This window comes from Lactuca virosa, chromosome 8, assembly GCF_052849685.1.
Source record: "Lactuca virosa cultivar CGN04683 chromosome 8, Lactuca_virosa_CGN04683_v6, whole genome shotgun sequence".
NCBI classification, from domain to species: Eukaryota; Viridiplantae; Streptophyta; class Magnoliopsida; order Asterales; family Asteraceae; genus Lactuca; species Lactuca virosa.
Window position 1 is genome coordinate 56,171,555 of NC_136433.1, and position 19,990 is coordinate 56,191,544.

General features: G+C 32.8%; 1 protein-coding gene and 1 long non-coding RNA gene across 16 annotated transcripts in view; one reads left to right on the forward strand and one right to left on the reverse strand.

Moving 5' to 3' along the window:
- Positions 1–3,954, reverse strand: part of LOC145128406 (uncharacterized) — a 46,145-nt gene extending 42,191 nt beyond the window's left edge. For 10 of the 15 annotated variants that reach the window (XR_013716876.1, XR_013716877.1, XR_013716878.1 and 7 more), the window contains exons 1-3: positions 2,431–3,789; positions 1,973–2,345; positions 1,763–1,843 (exon numbers count right to left, since the gene is read on the reverse strand). This is a non-coding gene — a long non-coding RNA (uncharacterized LOC145128406). The other 5 variants (XR_013716881.1, XR_013716879.1, XR_013716872.1 and 2 more) reach the window with 3 other exon arrangements.
- A 3,893-nt stretch (positions 3,955–7,847) lies between these two features.
- LOC145130371 (uncharacterized) lies at positions 7,848–8,582 on the forward strand. Its single transcript, XM_079065185.1, has one exon. It carries the CDS (start codon positions 7,848–7,850, stop codon positions 8,580–8,582), a length of 735 nt encoding a protein of 244 aa, XP_078921311.1.
- The last annotated feature ends 11,408 nt before the right edge of the window (positions 8,583–19,990 follow it).

Here is a 19,990-nt window from a genome sequence, read left to right on the forward strand (position 1 = left end):
TATATATATATATATATATATATATATATATATAGGGTAAATTACACCATTCGTCCCTCGTGTACATGCCAGAAAGCGTGTTTAGTCCCTATTTTCAAAAATTAACTCGGACCATCCCTCGTTTGTTTTAACCTTACACGCTTCATCCCTGAAAGACGATTTTGTTGCGAACTTAGTCCATGCCTAATTTAAAATGACCATAATACCCTTCTATTTTTATTTTTTAATTAATTTAATGTTTTATTATGAATTTCAATTAAAAAAATAAAATAAACCCCCTCCCCTTCATTTTCCCCAACCCATCCATCCCTTCATTGTTACTGATCGGAAAGAAGCACCCAAACACAACATACAAACTGCAGACCACCACCACCGTCTCCACCCTCTGATGAACATTCCTCACCCCTTTCTGATGGGTGGTTGTGGTCGTCGTTCTAAAGCCTTTTCATCGGAATCTATTGCTCGTCTTCTCTGGCGGAAACGACGGGATCTAACGGAGGCTCCTGCGATGATCTTCGACCTCTTTCTTAATCTAAATCTGACAGAGGCTCCTTTTGACGCCCACCCTCACCGTCACCGGCTCACATGTGCGCCGCTATCAACGTCGGTTAGGGTTTCGACAGATCTTCGTTTAAAACATCTATCTCCACAGTCAGAATCGAAGCTCCACAGTCGAGTCTACATTTGTTCAACTGAAAACCTTCGTCTTCGTCACCACCTGTTCGCCGAAGATGGAGCGTTCATCGCCACCTGTTGGGTTTTACACCGGTTTGCGCTAGGTATTTGAGAGTTACAGGTCGGATTTGTAGATGCGTGATCGCCAGTGGAGTTACAGAAAATAGGAGAAGGTTTCTGAGCGGAACTACGAAGGTGATGCTTTGTCGGAAGTCGGCGATCACCTTCTTCACCAGTGCCCCACCATCAGAAGTCGTTGATGAAGTTTCAGATGGAGGGTTTCAGATCGAGGTGTTACCGGAGAAATAAGGAGGTGAGAAGAGGGGAGAACGGAAGTGTCGTAAGGAGGGGTGGGGATTTTTGGTTTATTTTCTTTTTTATTATTTAAAACTAATAAGGAAATAAAAGAAAATCTAAAAAGAAATAATTCAGGGTAAAACAGTCATTTCATGTCAATAGGGACTAAGCGTGCAAGAAAAATCAAACCTAGGGACGGTCCGAGTTAATTTTTGAAAATAGGGACTAAACACGCTTTCTGACATGTACACGAGGGACTATTGGTGTAATTTACCCATATATATATATATATATATATATATATATATATATATATATATATATATATATATGCTAACAATTATTGATAAAATAGAGTATATGTTATAGACAAAGCTATTAAATAATTATGATGTAAGCCCCTTTATTATGAAATTCTGGCTCCACCCCTAGACGTGTTCATATATACCTAAGTAGGCAATTCCTTTTTCACTAAGATCGTTGAATTAGCTTAACCACAAATTATGGCAGTGTTGCATATTCTTGTTGCTATGCAAATAGGACGTCGGAAGGAAATTTTCCTTCTATGTCAGGAGCCCTCTTAGTATACAAGCAAGTCTAGCCTCTATAATTTCCCAATTATTTCTAGACCTTTCTAAGAAACTCCATGGCATACCTTTCCACATTTTTAGTGATATAATTTAGATAATACAACAAGAAAGAACAAGTTCTAAAGCTAACAGAACACCTATTAACGATGTCTACATTTATTGAGTACGGAAAAGTGGTAAGAAAGGATCGAGATTCTTACTGCTATGAAACATGAGGGTCTTAAATGCACAGGGTTTCCGAGCAAGTTTTGAATGTTCATCAAGTATTTTTTGCACAATATCTACAATGTATACCGACATTTGGTTAGTAAATTGGAACTCTTTGACAAAGAAAACACAATATGTAAAGAATATAGTATATTACAAGAGAAATTTTCTTACTAAATAGCCCCGCCTTTATATATTCTTACCAAATAGCTCAGCCTTGATATATTCGAAGAGAACACTAGTTCAAATGTCGTTTGTCCAAAGAGGGCAAACATCTTTTTAGACTTTTCAAAAAGATAGTCCACCATGTGACCCTATGGTGGACGTTTGAAGGATAGAACTGCCATGTCCACCAAGGCGTTGTGATGTGACGTTTATTGTTTTTATTTATGTTGCACCTTACTAGTTCATTCTCTTGATCTAAAATCTCTTTTAGGCTAGAGGGAATGGTAGCACTCGTAACACCTTGTCATATCATTTTTTTTTGCTGTCACGTTATTTTTTTGCCTTCCACCTCACTAACATTTTTTCCTTAGCACTTCATAGGGAGTGGTAACAGTAACACCCCTACCAAATCTTAAAAAAAAGTTTTTTTTTTAAATAAAAAATAGGGTCAAAATGTGATTAAATGAGAATCAAAGTGCAGCAACCAATCCCTAACCTTTACACCTTTCTCTTTCTTCACGCTACTTCCTTAGCGAGTTGGTCTTGGCGTCTTGCTTAGCAACTCTTAAGGAATGGTGTACCATATCTTAGCAAAGGTTTTGGCGAGAGGGGTGGCGAGGCCACTCCCTCAAGCCTTACGGCCTCCCAGACCTCATGTAGTGATAGTCCTCATTTAGTGTTGCTTTTTCAAGGGGAAGACAATTTGGTGGCAGTGGAAGAATCCAAGATTTAAATCCATGTGTTTCCAATATAAATGCAATGACAAAAGAAACAAGTCAAAAAAAATTGGTAATCGAGTCACGTTTTCAATAATACTATCCAACACAAGTATAATATGAACTTTAACACCAAAATATAATAAAAGAAATAGTTTTACATGTTTCAATTGTTTATGACAAAGTTCCCATATATATAGTTAAATATGACAAGTTCTCATATTTGTTAAATTAATCCATATATGCGTTATTGTAATTTAATCTAACACATTTTTCAATATACAATATATATTGTTCAATATATAACATTAGATAATTATTTAAAAATTGATCACTCCACATTTGATGTTGCAAGAAGTAAATTAGTACTAAACAAAGGAGGATATACTTAATTAATAACCAAATAAATAATTGAGATGGAAGAAAAATTCACTTTACAAAATTGATGTCCAGCAAACCTATTTCTACTTTCTGGATTAGATTACTAGACATTACTTATCACTTCTCTCTTTAATTATTGGTTGACTAGCGAACCCATTTACCAAAGGGCTTCTAGCTCAGTGGTACTGGGTGTTGTCCTCCTTCTTAGAGGTTGAGGGTTCAAGTCTCATTGGAGACATAGGTGGTATTAGGAGGTGATATTAGGAGTAGTGTATATTTGTTGTTCTAAAAAAAATAAAAAAATACTAGCGAACCCATTTCTACTTTCTAGATTAGATTACTAAAGTTTACTTATCACTTTTCTTTTTGAGAGTGTCCATATTTATTTACCATGGGTGTAATCTATAATAAAAAATAAAAATAAAGGATAATCAATTCTTCTTGCTTCTGTTTAAATCTGTAACATGAAGCTATTATAAACTAACACAAAAGATAGTTTACAGACAGTATCATTAGAAATAGTAACCTAAAGCAGATCTTATTGTGTCATTAACACACAAGATACGTTTATACTTTATAGTAGTATCATTAGAAATACTAACCTAATTAAAGCCGATCTTATCGTTTCAATGGAAAAAGCATGTAAAACTTTAAATCTCTTTCGAAGATATTAATGGACTACTTCGTTGAAACGTTGAGAGTATCGATTACAACGTTGTAAAATGATAAACAGAAAATATCAGACATAACAACACAAATTGTACCTGATTAGCAACAGCTTGAATAAGAACAAGTCTGAACAACACTTATGCGTGATTTAATGGTTACAAAGTAAAGAACCTACTGACAAGATGGAAACAAAAAGAGAAAAGGGTTTTCTCATTCAGGGCTTCAGTGATAGAGGAGATCGGGAGACTACGCAATTATTCTCTCTCTCTCTCTCTCTCTCTCTCTCTCTCTCGTTAAATAGCTACATAAATTACAGTTTCAACCTTCGGTTTACAGAAACTTGTCAAAATCTACCCTACTACAAACTTTAATCTTTAATATTCCTCAACTTTTGCTTTAGCAAATAGATTAAATTAAAAACAAACGGTTTATAAAGAAAAACAAATATTAACTTTTCAAAGTTAGGTTTGGATTAATTTGACAGTTTCAACAAAAGCTTGTAATTGGAAACCATGAGTTATTTTTGTTACAAGTTTTGGCATCATCACATACGCCTACAACTCCCCAAAAAAACACACCCAAAGTGCAATTCTGTGTAAATTACGAAAAAACAAAAATATAGTTGCTTTAAAAGCTCATTCAAAATCATCTGTTTATTATTTGTAAACTCTAACTTTTGTCTACAAGCTAGCTTCCTCATTATATTTATTTAGATTTGGATGCATGATTTTTTTTTTAAATTAAAAAACTCCAGCCTTTTGTCTAAAAGCTAGCTTTTCTACTATTCAAAATCCAAATGTATACTTAGCTTTATTTTTGTTTTTTTTTTCTGCGATGGAATGAGAAGACGTATAAATCTAATCTATTTTTAAATTACTTCCTCCGCTTCAAAAAACACCTATACTATTGATGGGGTAGAAGCCATTTAATTGTGGGTCCTCATATACACACTCTACCTAACATCCAAAAACACAAAACTAATTAGGTCCCCACTTCCTTTTTTTTTATTGAAAAGTGATTGGTTCAATATTACAACTCGAACTCCATTAGTGGAGCCTACATCAAAGTGCTTTCAGATCAAATTTCACAATCAGGTCGATATATACTTATAGTTAAAACTCCATCATTAGTAATAAATTAAATCCACACGTCTGTTATTTATATTATTAAGTGCCATATTTAGTAATAAATTAAAATCGTCACGTCTCTTAATGTATTCAATTTTGCTAACCTTTACTTTTGCATTAATGTTTTTGGCATATTAAGCATGTGGACAGATTTATTATACATATGTATAACAAATAATATTATTTGTATATCGTAATCATTCAGAAATTTTGAGCATTTAATTTAATTAAATATTTCAAATATAATATTTTTTTTAACACACACTTCGTGTCTATTCTTAAACCTTTTTTTGTCTTTAAATGAGACTGAACCTCAATCTAGTGTTGAGAGACACGTCCACCAACACATGGCACTGGGCTACAGCCTACAAGCCCTTTGATTTTCTACAATAGTTGTATATACTTGGAGGATCAAGGATTTGGATAGGGAGATCGGAGGCACAAAAAATATTCATATACAATTTTTTCGGGTTTGGTAAAAATGTTTAAAATGCCGCTAAACAAAAAAAGTGTTTAACTTCATTTGTAGAATTCGCCAGTTCTTTTCAACATATCAAATCAAATAAGGATTAAAATATTCAATACAAGCAATAACAATTAATCCGATAACTAAGTACCACCAATCGTATTCTTGAATTTTTCAATATATGAAATTTCATCATTCATTGTAATCGTACCACAGCAAAAGGTTTGGGCCAGTTAAGATTGAGTACATTGACCATACAACCATTCCATGCAGACATAACTTTTATCATATATATTGGCCATACCCTTTTTCTCGAAATATCATTTCAATTCGTCGTTCATATCTTCTTCAATATTATGTGTACAATGGCATCAAAACAATTTGTGTGTATGAGAGATTTATGTTGATTGATGGACTATAAACATTCGTAGCCAGGTCTATTTACAAAACATTGTTCTAAACTACATTTACTTGTTCCTTAAAATTGGAATTATATAAGTGCAAAGCTTTCTCCTCTAAAGATTAATGAGGTTTTGTAGTCTTTTAATTTAATGTAGGGGACAATGAAATATGTTAAGATATAAAGACGATCAACCTAAAAGGAAATCGCCAGCTAATGCTACCAAACAACTTTGGAAATCTAATTGTAAAGTCGCATCCTTAACCTTATTATCAATATTGCTCGACTTAATCATAAAGCTTTTTAGTTGTTGATTTGGAGTTAAGACGACACAAAAAAGATGAAGTAGAAAAAAGCTCCACTATCTTTAATGCTATATATTTGGTAAAACACATTAACAGTGGTGACTTTCTTTAATTTGTTAAAAAAATGGGAAGTTGTGAAAGTTACGACACATTACACATGGGTTGTCGAAGTGTTAAAGGAAAAGTTGAATATTATGGAACCATTATCAAGGGTAGAGAAGGGTTGGTGCAACATTCGTAATTTAATTGGTTTAATTAGTACATTACATTTAATCGGATAATATGTATAAATTTGGACTTTCAACTACAACCAAGGCTCTTACAAGGATTTTTCTTTTAGTAATTTATTGGGATTCCGTACATTAAATGGTGTTATGATATTCAAAAAAATAAATAAATAAATAAAATAAAGTTCGATAGAATTTTGCTCCATGTGAGTTTGGTAATCTGTGTCTAATCACGACCAACATATAGAAAACTAAGTGACATGCACATGTGAACACGGGCACACATATATTAATTTTGAAAATACATCAACGATAGAATTAAAATAAAGAAATTACGAAACACAACAAACACAAATATCTATCTATGAAATATTTTTTTTTTTTTTTTTTGCATAAAACAACATATTTCACTTATTTATATTTATAAAAAACTTACATACATGTTAAAACATTACATTATTTAAAAAAAAGTAAACAAATCAAGATGTTTTTTTTTCTTCTTCAAAACATCCTAAAACCTCTTATATAGACTCAATAATAGCATTGTCACTTGTAACGTCCCAAATTACAAAGGAGATTTTTCATTTTAAATAAGTTAATTGTTAGTGATTTTAGCGTCACCAGGACATTTTGTGTAATTGGAACTACATGTAAGCTAAGGGGTTTATCGTTTGTACTCTATATTATATGTTTGGTGAATGCAGAGTGCATACATATATAAGATCGAATTATAAGTCGCCCCAAAAAGTTTTTCGGAAATTTTAATTAGTTACATTATGGAAAAACCGAATTCTAATGGGTTGTTATGGTAAAATTGATAAATCTTATCAATTTTGGTAACTATTGATTATGCCATTAAATTCGTGATTCTCTTAACTAATTTAGAAGATGGATAATTATGGTAAAATTGACAAATCTCATCAATTTTGGTAACCATTAATTTCGGATTTGTTTCCTCATTAATTTGCATTCGCTTGATTTGTTTGCACATTAATTTGGATTCTATTGATTTGTTTCCTCATTAATTTGGATACCTTTGATTTGTTTCCAAAGACACCGATGACGGCCAACCCTAATATTGAAACCCTACATTTCATTTACTATATAAACGGCTCTTCTCTTTGAAGGGGGATAACTCTTTTAGCTCTCGTTTCTTCATACAAAATCAGAATCTTCTAGCAATTTGGCTTACGTTTTTTGTGCCTAGATTCGTAAGTGTCCCCTTGGGATTATCCTAGGCTGAGTTTCTTGTAACATAGGCATAGGGTAGAAATATCAATTCGGAAAGTGTTTACACGATCCAAGGGATATCCAGATCTCTACCATAACCCTACCCAATTTCTAACAATCAAGCTAATATCTTTTGTTTCTAGAGATGAGTGAATCAATCCGTGAGATGACCATGAAGTTCGCAAAACTGGAGAAGTTTGAAGGCATTGATTTTAGGCGCTGAAAGAAGAAGATGCACTTCATGTTAACCACTCTGAAGGCAACATACGTGCTTACCACTCCAAGACCATCTAAACCAGAGGAAAAGTGTTGATGAGACACTTGAACATACCAGGAAGAGGCAAAAGTGGGACAACGACGATTACATTTGTAAAGGTCACGTCTTAAACGGTATGTCTGATGCTTTATTTGATATCCATGGTGATGCTTTAACTGCTAAGGACTTGTGGGACACCCTTGAATTGAAATACATCACAGAGGACGCTTCTAGCAAGAAGTTTTCGGTTAGTGACTTTAATAACGTTAAGATGGTCGATTCAAGGTCTGTCACTGAACAATATAATGAACTCCTTTGTATTTATGGTCAATTTAAACCGCACAATATGAATATAGATGAACCTATTGCCGTGTCAAGTGTAATTGACAAACTTCCACCATCTTGGAAGGATTTCAAACATACCCTAAAACATCAAAAGGAGGAACTATCATTGGTTCAACTTGCTAGTCATATTCGTATTGAAGAATTTCATCATACGAAGGAAGTTGACAAATATGATAATACCAAAGGGAAAGTTGAATCAGGACAACCCTCTGTTCATATGGTTGAAAATAAATCCAGGAACCTGAACCATAAAGGACATGACAAACGTAAACAGGAACATGTCCCAAATAACTCCAACAAAAAGACAAAGGAACTCGTTTGTTGGAGGTGCAACAGGGTGGGGCATTGCAAGCATAATTGTCGTGTGAACTTAGGCAACAATAATAACAATAATGGTGTTGGAAACAGTGGAGCCAATGGAAGTGTGAATGGGTCTTCGGGTCAAGTTAAAGGAGGTCAGTTTTTGACTAACTTTGATAACTCAAAGCAGAATTATGTTTATTATGTTTCACTAATTCCTGAATAATTCTATGTACAGGATGATGATGTTGCTTAGTGGATCGACTCTGGGGCAACGAACCATGTATGCAAGGATAAACGGTTGTTTGGAACATTAACACCGCTTGAAGATGGGTCGGTGCTGAGAATGGGATACGATTCTTTTATTCCAATTTGTGGTATCGGTGTTTTGAGTCTTTAACGTACTTCTTGAAAGACTATTAGGCTTTTTGATATTTTGTTTGTTCCTAAGATTCGAAAGAATCTTGTTAGTTCTAGTTGTTTGAATTTTGATGGTTTTAAACAAGTTATTGAGTCGAATAAGTTCATTTGATCCCAAGGTGGAATGTTTATTGGGTTTGGATATTTATATAAAATAGAATGTTTCGTTTGAATATTGTTGACAAATTATTACTTGTTCAAAATTCTGCATTTGTATCTTCTACTTCCAATGTTGACAAATCTATGCTTTGGCATGTAAGATTAGGTCATGTCAACTTTAGAAGGATGCATGAGATGTCAAAAGATGGATTAATTATAGCCTTTGACATGAATTCTGATAAATGTAAAACATGTATGCTTACAAAAGTGTCAAAACAACCCTTTCCTAGTGTCACAAGACATTCGGCTATTTTGGAACTTGTACACAGTGACATATGTGATTTTCACTCTACTCCTTCCTTGGGAAATAAAAAGTATGTAGTCACCTTTGTTGATGACTACACTCGATATTGCTATGTGTATTTGTTACATTCTAAGGATGAAGCCTTAGATAAATTCAAAATATACAAAACCGAGGTGGAATTGCAATTGGGCAATGCGGTGGGTATCATTCATGAGACTACGACACCTTACTCGCCCCAACAGAATGGAATTGCTGAACACAAAAATCGAGTTTTAAAGGAAATGGTAAACTCGATGTTGTCATACTCGGGATTGAGTAATGGATTCTGGGGAGAGGCCATGTTAACGGTCTGTTATTTATTAAACAGGGTTACAAATAAAAAGAAAAAATTTGTCCCATATGAACTTTGGTTCAAGAAAAAACCGAATTTAAGCTATTTTCGGGTTTGGGGATGTCGGTCAGTTGTAAAACTAACCGAGGCTAAAAGGACAACTTTGGGAGAACGTAGAATAAATTGTATATTCATTGGATATGCTGAACATTCCAAGGCATATAAGTTCTACGTAATTAAACCTAATGATTTTGTATCGGTTAACACCGTTATTGAGTCACGAGATGCAATTTTTAATGAGATGCGCTTTGTATCTATTCAAAGACCTAAGGATTTGACATTTTGTACTAATGAAGTGAAAAACCCATAAAGTTCAGATGGTGTGACAGAACCAGAAACACAAGAGCTACGAAAAACCAAAAGTGACCGAATTCCGAAAAATTTCGGTTCCGACTTCCAAATGTACTTGGTGGAAGGCATAAGGGATGAAGAGGGTCTTCAATACTCTTATTGTTACGGTATCGAGGATGATACAAATACATTTCAAGAGGCCATGCATGTGAGAACAAGTACTCAATGCGCAAGGACAAGGTTTGAAAACTCAAACCTTGAGTTAATCTTTAAGATCAATGTCTGCTCTTAATGAATAGTTCTAGTTAAATCTTGTAATACCAGTTAAGACTTGAATTGGATATTCAACAAAGTGTTCAAGTAATAAATGAAGAAAACTTAGAGTATAATATATGCAAAGATGTTTAAAGAACAAGAAGAATGTTATGAAAAGAACTTGACTTGAAGTGAAAGTGAGGTAAAGAGAATAATTGCTATCTTTGGAGTAAAAATGTGTGTTCTTCACATATCATTCAATCACTCCTTTTATAGACCAAGGAGGAACATAGTACAAACCAAGATACATTCATAGGATTGGATAATAATCAGTCTTTGACAAACTGATGTCTAAAAGATACACGAAAGTAAGTCCTATGAAATGTTACATCAATAATAAGACAAAATACACCAAATGCTCGAACAACCTGTTGATCTCGGAATTGCCCTTCATCTCGGAAGGATCTACATCTCGGAACTTCTTCTCATCTCGGACCTTCAACTGACTTCGAAACTTGATAGCTCAGGATTGCTAGAGGTTCACTTTCATGGTTCAACAATCTCCCCCTAAGTAAACTTAGCAATCATGTCGACTTAGTTGGCTTCTTCATTGATAAACACATAAGCTTTGTATATAGCCAGTTTCGGACTTCCATATACCATTGGAGCTGGCTAATGAATTTATTCTTTACATGCTCTAGAGCATCGGACTTGGCTGCACTGGTGATGAACTTTTGAAGAATCTAAGAGGGTATGAGGTGCTTGTCTAGGACTCTGAAGAAATCCTTTGTTTTAGTTTTCTTTTGCAAGTAAACATAACCAAGCACCGGTTCATCAATTGGTCCTTCGGCTAGAAGTTCTGCTTCAGGCAGCTTATAGTCAAGCTTGGCCAAGAACTTTTTAGTTCCGAAAAGATGTGCAAGCTTGTAGTCGCATCTGCAAAACTCAACAACATAGTCCTTGAGATAATTCATTGCAGCACTATTGGTTGCGATGCTTATTTGATCGGTTTGGAGAGTTCGGAAGTGAGCGGTGTATGGTTAGCTCCAAAATATAGAACTCACAAAAGACATCATTTACATTAATGGTCCCTTAAAAATAGGTAAGTTAAATAAAAAAAAAATAGTAGTACACTTAAAATGTTAAAAAAATATATAAAATTCCTAAAAATGAAAGATGTAAAAGAAATTATCTAATTTGAAAAAGAAAATAAAGAACACAAAAAAAAAGTTATAATTTTTTTTTTGGAAAAAGTGTGAACAATATTTAGATGAAGACGTAATAAATAATATTTTTCATAAAGATGTAACGTATCTACAAAAACAATACAAATAAAATTGTAAAAAGATAAAAAAAAAAACGACGTTGTAAAAGAATTGGAGAAAAGACTTGTAAATTAATAAAGCGGGGAAAGTTATATATATATATATATATATATATATATATATATATATATATATATATATATATATAAATGTTCAATAGAGAACCATAATTATTGGCTCTTTAAGGAACCAAATTTTTTTTTCAAGTTCTAGAGCTTATTTTTTATCGAAAAAAAAATCTAAAAATATTTAAATTCATAACGTAACATTGTGAATGTGAAAAATATTTTTCAGATTCACCGTGTGAATTTAGATTCACATTGTGAATTTGACGATTTTTTTTTCGAGTTTGATATCATTGGAAAAATGATAAAAAGTTATGAGTTTATGTATTTTTAGTTTTTTTTCCATAAAAAATAAGTTTTAAAAGTTGAAAAAAAGATTGGTTTCTTGGTTAATTATGGTTCTCTATTGAACTTCACCACATATATATATATATATATATATATATATATATATATATATATATATATATACCAAAATTGTGAAGGAAAGAAAAATATGGGTTATATTTGTAAAAAAGGAAAAAAGAAGCTTTATGGGGAAGTAATAAGAGGAAGAACTTTTACAAACCAAAAATATAATTTTAGGTTGACACTTAAATATCCTCCTACCTTTTGTTTTTACAAATCATTCTATCCAATTAAATAGTGACATGTGTAACATTTAATGCTCATTTAATGATATTTTAATATACTAATATGACACATATCATCATTTAATTGGGTAGAAATATTTGTAGAAATAAAAGTAGGAGGATATTTAATTTCTCTTTTCGGTTTGGATGAGCGTCGGATATCCCTTTCAACCTCTAATAACTGATACACCATGCGACATTGACTATTTAGACCAAAAAAACTCACATTATGCATTTATAAAGCCATCAAAAAAAGTTCAAGGATCATTTAAACCAAACTCACAAAATCGACTTCATCGACACTTCCATCCTCGATGGAAAAACCAACTCACCAACGACTATTGCTTCCTTCCTTTTCTAATTTCTTTGATGGGCGGTGGGTTTTGCATCGGGTCAAACAAGCCAGCCATATCCGGATTTGCAGAGCCTCTGTCACCATTATCCTTTTCGACGGATCAAACACAAGCATACATCGCTGCAAATCCAAATCATTTATATTTATTTTTTTCACTTAAGAAATTTTAATCTAATAGTTTTCATTTTGGTTCTTCTAAAGTTAAATTATTGGTATTTTTTAAGTTGTGATCTTGGTCCTTACTATATTTTAAAATTACGTTTTTAGTCTCTAATATAACATTTTTTAAGTTTTTGTTTTTATTAATATTACTTTTTAGCGTAAATTACACAAATGCTCGCTGTGGTATGGAGTAATTTACGTGGTCAGCCCTTAACTTTCTTTTAACTTGGACGGTCCTTATAATTTGATTTTGTTGCATTTTTGGTCTATAATTAAGTTAAAATGTATATTTTACCCTTAATGCTTTTTTAATTTCTTTTATAATTCTGTTTTAATTATTAAGTAAACTAAATCATTAAATAAAATATATCTCATCGCTCCCCACCCCCACCCTTTTTATGGTCCCTGATCCCGAAGACCACTATCAATCAACATCTACACACCACCGATCAACTTTGACAACCACCACCTTTCAAATCCAACTATCACCGTTGGTCACCTACACCTAAAACCAAAGTCATCCAAAATCGTACCTTAAATCAAACCTTACAACCAATTTGAAACCAATATCACAGTGAACCAAAATATCCTAGAAACCAAAACCAAATCAAATGAAATAAAAACCAAATGGAAACTAAATGAGATGAGGGTTTGCTTTGGAGAGACAGAGAAATAGAGAGAGGATGAGGGGGAGAATAATGGGGAAGGTATTATGGTGGCCATGACAATTCCTTCTTACCCACCATTGCCGGAGACTATCTCATACCCACAACGAATACGACCATCCCTTCACTTATTATCATTTAATACCAAATAGAATTGTTGCCGCAAAAAAAAACATTATACTATCTATTCACAAAAAAAAAAAAAAAAAAAAAAGGTAACAGCACCAGACGACCTAAGCAATAACAAGACTTATTGAATTGAAATCAAATGGTTTCTTTGTTCATATTTGACATATATCTCTCTTTCAACTTTCTTCTATATTTTTGAACATACATATTTTCTTTACTACAATAGAGTCGTCACCAAAAAGTTCAATACCATGAACCCAAATGGAAGAAACCGTGTTGGGGAAAGGTTGGATCGACATTTTGGAGGACACGGTTATCTGGAATCAACAACGATCATATGAATTTTGGCAACGGATACATGCATACTACAAAAAGAGAATTTCCAAATAGTACTTACTTGTATCGTCTACGTTTATATCTTATGTATTGAACTTATAAATCAATCAAACCATGTGTTCAACATAATATATTGGTAAAATATTTATATGAATCATATATCTAAATCTAAGGAAAATGTTAGCTTCCTTTCTAGAGGCAGAATCCGTGAATCCAATGCAAACTATTGATTTGGCAAATATTGTGTGGGATTTAAAAGGTTTGGTTGCAACTTTATTGAAAGTTCTTAGTCAATATATATATATATATATATATATATATATATATATATATATATATATATATATATATATATATATATATATATATATATATATATATATATACAAGCTTATAAAAGTCAACAAGAAGCCCACAAAGCAAAAAGGTTTGTGGTCTAATATATTACGTATGCATACATATAACTTGAAAATGTTTTTCTTATAGTGCCTTATACCTATAATCTAAAAAGTAAGAAATTAATACAAGTTTTTCACATGACATGTTGTAACATGATAACTATTTAGGAGTTGAAGGATTCCGAATTCCTAAGAAGAGGAAAAGATATTACCAAAAGAAATCATTCCTAAAAATAGACCATCACAGGAGAAGACAATATTAGCTGGATGCATGGCTTGTATTATTGGTCGAGATCCATTCACCCCGTACAATTATGTGGACCAATTTTACGTAAAGATGACTACTCAACCATTCTTGCTTTATTTCCTTTTTTTTTTATTTGCCATTTTCAAATTTACAATTTCCAATTTCTTTTTTTCTTTCTCTCTAGTAAGTAGTAAGTAGTAGTAGTACTTCACTGCTACTAGTTCATGGGTGATTTCAGTGGGGTTGGGGCCACTATCAAAGTAGTAACAAATTTGTACCACCAAACGTACTCTTGAATTTTTTAATATATGAAATTTCATCATTCATTGTAATCGTACTACAGCAAAAGGTTTGGGCCAATTAAGATTGAGTACATTGACCGTACAACCATTCCATGCAGACATAAGTTTTATCATATTTTCCATATATACCCTTTTTCTCGAAATATCATTTCAATTCGTCGTTCATATCTTCTTAAATATTATGTGTACAATGGCATCAAAACAATTTGTGTGTATCATCAGTGTATGAGAGATTTATGTTGATTGATGGAGTATAAACATTCGTAGCCAGGTCTATTTACAAAACATTGTTCTAAACTACATTTACTTGTTCCTTAGAATTGGAATTATATAAAAGTGCAAAGCTTTCTCCTATAAAGATTAATGAGGTTTTGTAGTCTTTTAATTTAATATAGGGGACAATGAAATATGTTAAGATATAAAGACCATCACCCTAAAAGGAAATCGCCAGCTAATGCTACCAAACAACTTCGGAAATCTAGTTGTAAAGTTGCACCCTTAGCCTTTATTATCAATATTACTCTACTTAATCATAAAGCTTTTTAGTTGTTGATTTGGAGTTAAGACGACACAAAAAGGATGAAGTAGAAAAAAGCTCCACAATCTTTAATGCTACATATTTGGTAAAACACAATAACAGTGGTGACTTTCTTTAATTTGCTAAAAAATGGGAAGTTGTGAAAGTTACAACACATTACACATGGGTTGTCGAAGTGTTAAAGGAAAAGTTGAATATTATGGAACCATTATCAAGGGTAGAGAAGGGTTGGTGCAACATTCGTAATTTAATTGGTTTAATTAGTACATTACATTTAATCGGATAATATGTATAAATTTGGACTTTCAACTACAACCAAGGCTCTTACAAGGATTTTTCTTTTAGGAATTTATTGGGATTCCGTACATTAGAATGGTGTTATGATATTCAAAAAAAAAATAAATAAATAAATAAAGTTCGTTAGAAATGTTAGTTTGGTAAATTGTGTCTAATCACGACCAACATATAGAAAACTAACTGACATGCACATGTGAACAAGGGCACACATATGTTAATTTTGAAAATAATTCAACTATATAATTAAAATCAAGAAATTACGAAACACAACAAACACAAAATATTTATCTATGAAATATATTTTTTTGGCATAAAACAACATATTTTACTTACTTATATTTATAAAAAACTTACATACATATTAAAACATTACATTATTTTAAAAAAAAAAGTAAACAAATCAAGATGTTTTTTTTTCTTTTTCAAAACATCCTTAAACCTCTTTTATATATATATATATATATATATATATATATATATATATATATATATATATATATATATATAGACTCAATAAGAGCATTGTCACTTGTAACTTCCCAAATTACAAAGGAGATTTTTCATTTTAAATAAGTTAATTGTTGGTGATTTTGCTGTCACCAGGACATTTTGTGTAATTGGAACTACATGTGAGCTAATGGGTTTATCGTTTGTACTCTATAGTATATGTTTGATGAATGCGGAGTGCATGCATATATAACATCGAATTATAAGTCGGTACGATAGAAACGTAGCGTTTGGGGACAGCGCCCAAAAAGTTCTTCGGAAATTTTAATTAGTTACATTATGGAAAAAACCGAATTCTAATGGGTTGTTATGGTAAAATTGATAAATCTTATCAATTTTGGTAACCATTGATTATGCCATTAAATTCGTGATTCTCCAAACTAATTTAGAAGATGGATAATTCTGATAAAATTGACGAATCTCATCAATTTTGGTAACCGTTGATTTCCTCATTCATTTCGGATTTGTTTCCTCATTAATTTGGATTCCCTTGATTTGTTTGCACATTAATTTGGATTCCATTGATTTGTTTCCTCATTAATTTGGATACCCTTGATTTGTTTCCAAAGAAACCGATGACGGCCAACCCTAATATCGAAACCTTACATTTCGTTTACTATATAAACGACTCTTCTCTTTGAAGGAGGATAACTCTTTTAGCTCTCATTTCTTCATACAAAATCAGAATGTTCTAGCAATTTGGCTTACGTTTTTTGTGCCTAGATTCGTAAGTGTCCCCTTAGGATTATCCTATGCTGAGTTTCTTGTAACATAGGCATAGGGTAGAAATATCAATTCGGAAAGTGTTTACACGATCCAAGGATATCCAGATCTCCACCATAACCCTACCCAATTTCTAACAATCAAGCTAATATCTTCTGTTTCTAGAGATGGGTGAATCAATCCGTGAGATGACCATAAACTTCGCAAAACTGGAGAAGTTTGAAGGCATTGATTTTAAGCGCTGAAAGAAGAAGATGCACTTCATGTTGACCACTCTGAAGGCAGCATACATGCTTACCACTCCAAGACCATCTGAATCGGAGGAAAGTGTTGATGAGACACTTGAATAGACCAGGAAGAGGCAAAAGTGGGACAACGACGATTACATATGTAAAGGTCACGTCTTAAACGGTATGCTTGATGCTTTATTTGATAGCCATGGTGATGCTTTAACTGCTAAGGACTTGTGGGACGCCCTTGAATTGAAATACATCACAGAGGACGCTTCTAGCAAGAAGTTTCCGGTTAGTGACTTTAATAACGTTAAGATGGTCGATTCAAGGTCTGTCACTGAACAATATAATGAACTCCTTTGTATTTATGGTAAATTTAAACCGCACAATATGAATATAGATGAACCTATTGCCGTGTCAAGTGTAATTGACAAAGTTCCACCATCTTGGAAGGATTTCAAACATACCCTAAAACATCAAAAGGAGGAACTATCATTGGTTCAACTTGCTAGTCATATTCGTATTGAAGAATCTCATCATACGAAGGAAGTTGACAAATCTGATAATACCAAAGGGAAAGTGGAATCAGGACAACCCTCTGTTCATATGGTTGAAAATAAATCTCGGAACCCGAACAATAAAGGACATGGAAAACGTAAACAGGAACATGTCCCAAATAACTCCAACAAAAAGACAAAGGAACTCGTTTGTTGGAGGTGCAACCGGGTGGGGCATTGCAAGCGTAATTGACGTGTGAACTTGGGCAACATTAATAACAATAATGGTGTTGGAAACAGTAGAGCCAACGGAAGTGTGAATGGGTCTTCGGGTCAAGTTAAAGGGGTCAATTTTTGACTAACTTTGATAATTCTAAGCAGAATTATGTTTATTATGTTTCACTAATTCCTGAATAATTCTATGTACAGGATGATGATGTTGTTTATTGGATCGACTCTGGGGCAACGAAGCATGTATGCAAGGATAAACGATTGTTTGAAACATAAACACCGCTTAAAGATGAATCGGTGTTGAGAATGGGATACGATTCTGAAAAAGATATAAAACATATTTTTGTATTTTTCAAGACAAAATGAAATTTTGAGATAAAAACAAAATAAAACTAAACTTAGCACACAAATAAAGCAATTAAGAATAAAAATTAAAATTAAAATATGCTCAAAACAATGTTTTTGGATTTTTTTTTATTTTTCTGAAAAATATATAAAATATATTTTTGTATTTTTGAATTTTATGAAAAGAAATAAAAACATAAATAAACATGTTTTTTTAGTTTTTTTAATTTTATGAATTTTTTTATTTTTGTTTGTTTTTTTTAATTCTCCCCCTAAATTTGTGCATAAAGGAAAAATATGAACAAATTTAACAAAAACAAAAATAAGATACAAAATGTACAAAACAAAAACTTTTGGCATCAAAGTTGTCAGGCAATTTAATATCATTTATCAGCACACACCTGTATGAGTAGCTCTGGTCAATCACCAATATTGTAGTCCACTTAAACACAAAGCATATTTGCAAGTTCGACAGATTATAAGTGACAAGACATTGTAACTATATTCCTAAATAGACCATTTAGCTGACGAGGACCATGACATTGTTTTCCACTTAAATTCAGCAACGAGATCTACAGTTAGCCTTTAGTTAATTCAATTTTAAGTTTACTAGAACGTGTTCCCCACTTCACCACATACCCTAGCAATCAAGGAATTCCAAAGAACTCTTTACTTTAGGTGAGTGATCAATTATTTGAGAGAAAAGATAGATATAGAGATGCATATGTTGTATCCCGGGTCGGATCTCTTCCAATCACCCATAGGGGACAACATATGACTAAAATGAATAGAGGGATAGAGAAAAAGAAAGGTGCATATGTTGTGTCCCAAGTCGGATCTTCCGATCATGCAAAGGGGACATCATATAACTGACATAGATAGATAGAGATAAGTTTAGAAATAGAGTGCATATGTTGCGTCCCAGGTCGGATCTTCCGATCACACAAAGGGGGAAACATATGACCGACAGAGAGGATAAGAAAGAAAAACAATTTCACACAGACCTACTTTATCAGAACCCCGCAGTCATCCTATCAGCACTAGAATTAAGGACATAAGTCTGTACGCCTAAGAAATGTTGAGCCACAGTTCTAGATGATAATTAATTTTAATGTATCTTGTAGCTCCCCAGTTTATCTCACTGCTCAATCTATCCGAGCGTCGTATGGTCAGACCAAATTTAACTATCTAAGTCCAGATAAGTTAACATTGTTAAGTCCTTTCATTGTCAACAGTGTCTAGTCCTTTCATTTTGAATCTTTCGTGCCTATCAGCACATTGAACATAGAGTTTATTCAATTTAGCTTTAGTGCATTACACGCATTTCAGATTGCCCTTGAACACTAGACTTCATATCATTTCCCAAAAGTGCTTACAAAAGAAAACATCTTTTGAAATTTTTGATTTTCTAATTTTTTTTTGTTTATTTTTAATTAATGTTTTGATATCTCCCATTAAATTTGTGCATGGGGAAGAAATAAAATAAATGCGCAAATTTAAACAAAAAAAAAATTATCCTTGAAACGAATCATTTGAATAAAACTCAGGAGTATCGAAAGAATTCAAACCTTAATTCATCAATTGAAGACGCATCCAGATGACTTGATAACGGCAACCAGATGCAGCAACGAATTCAACCTTAATTGTGTTTCAATTCTGGAACGAAGTTAACAAACTCAAAATTCAACACGCCGTTAAGTACGATCCCCATTTGTGATCCTCTTATTTCTTCTTTTCCCGCAAAGGACACATAGCCTCAGTTTAAGTTTTGAATGTTGTACAGTGGAGAGATGTCCCTTATCATGTGCTTGGAACAGCCACTATCAACAAACCGAAGTCTGATGATATTCCTCCATAGCTGCTCTGACACGGAGGGCGAGATTAGTT

What these genes read in the sequence shown, in the direction of transcription:
- LOC145130371 (XM_079065185.1), top strand. Translation starts at nt 7,848, where the DNA reads ATGTCTGATGCTTTATTTGATATCCATGGTGATGCTTTAACTGCTAAG.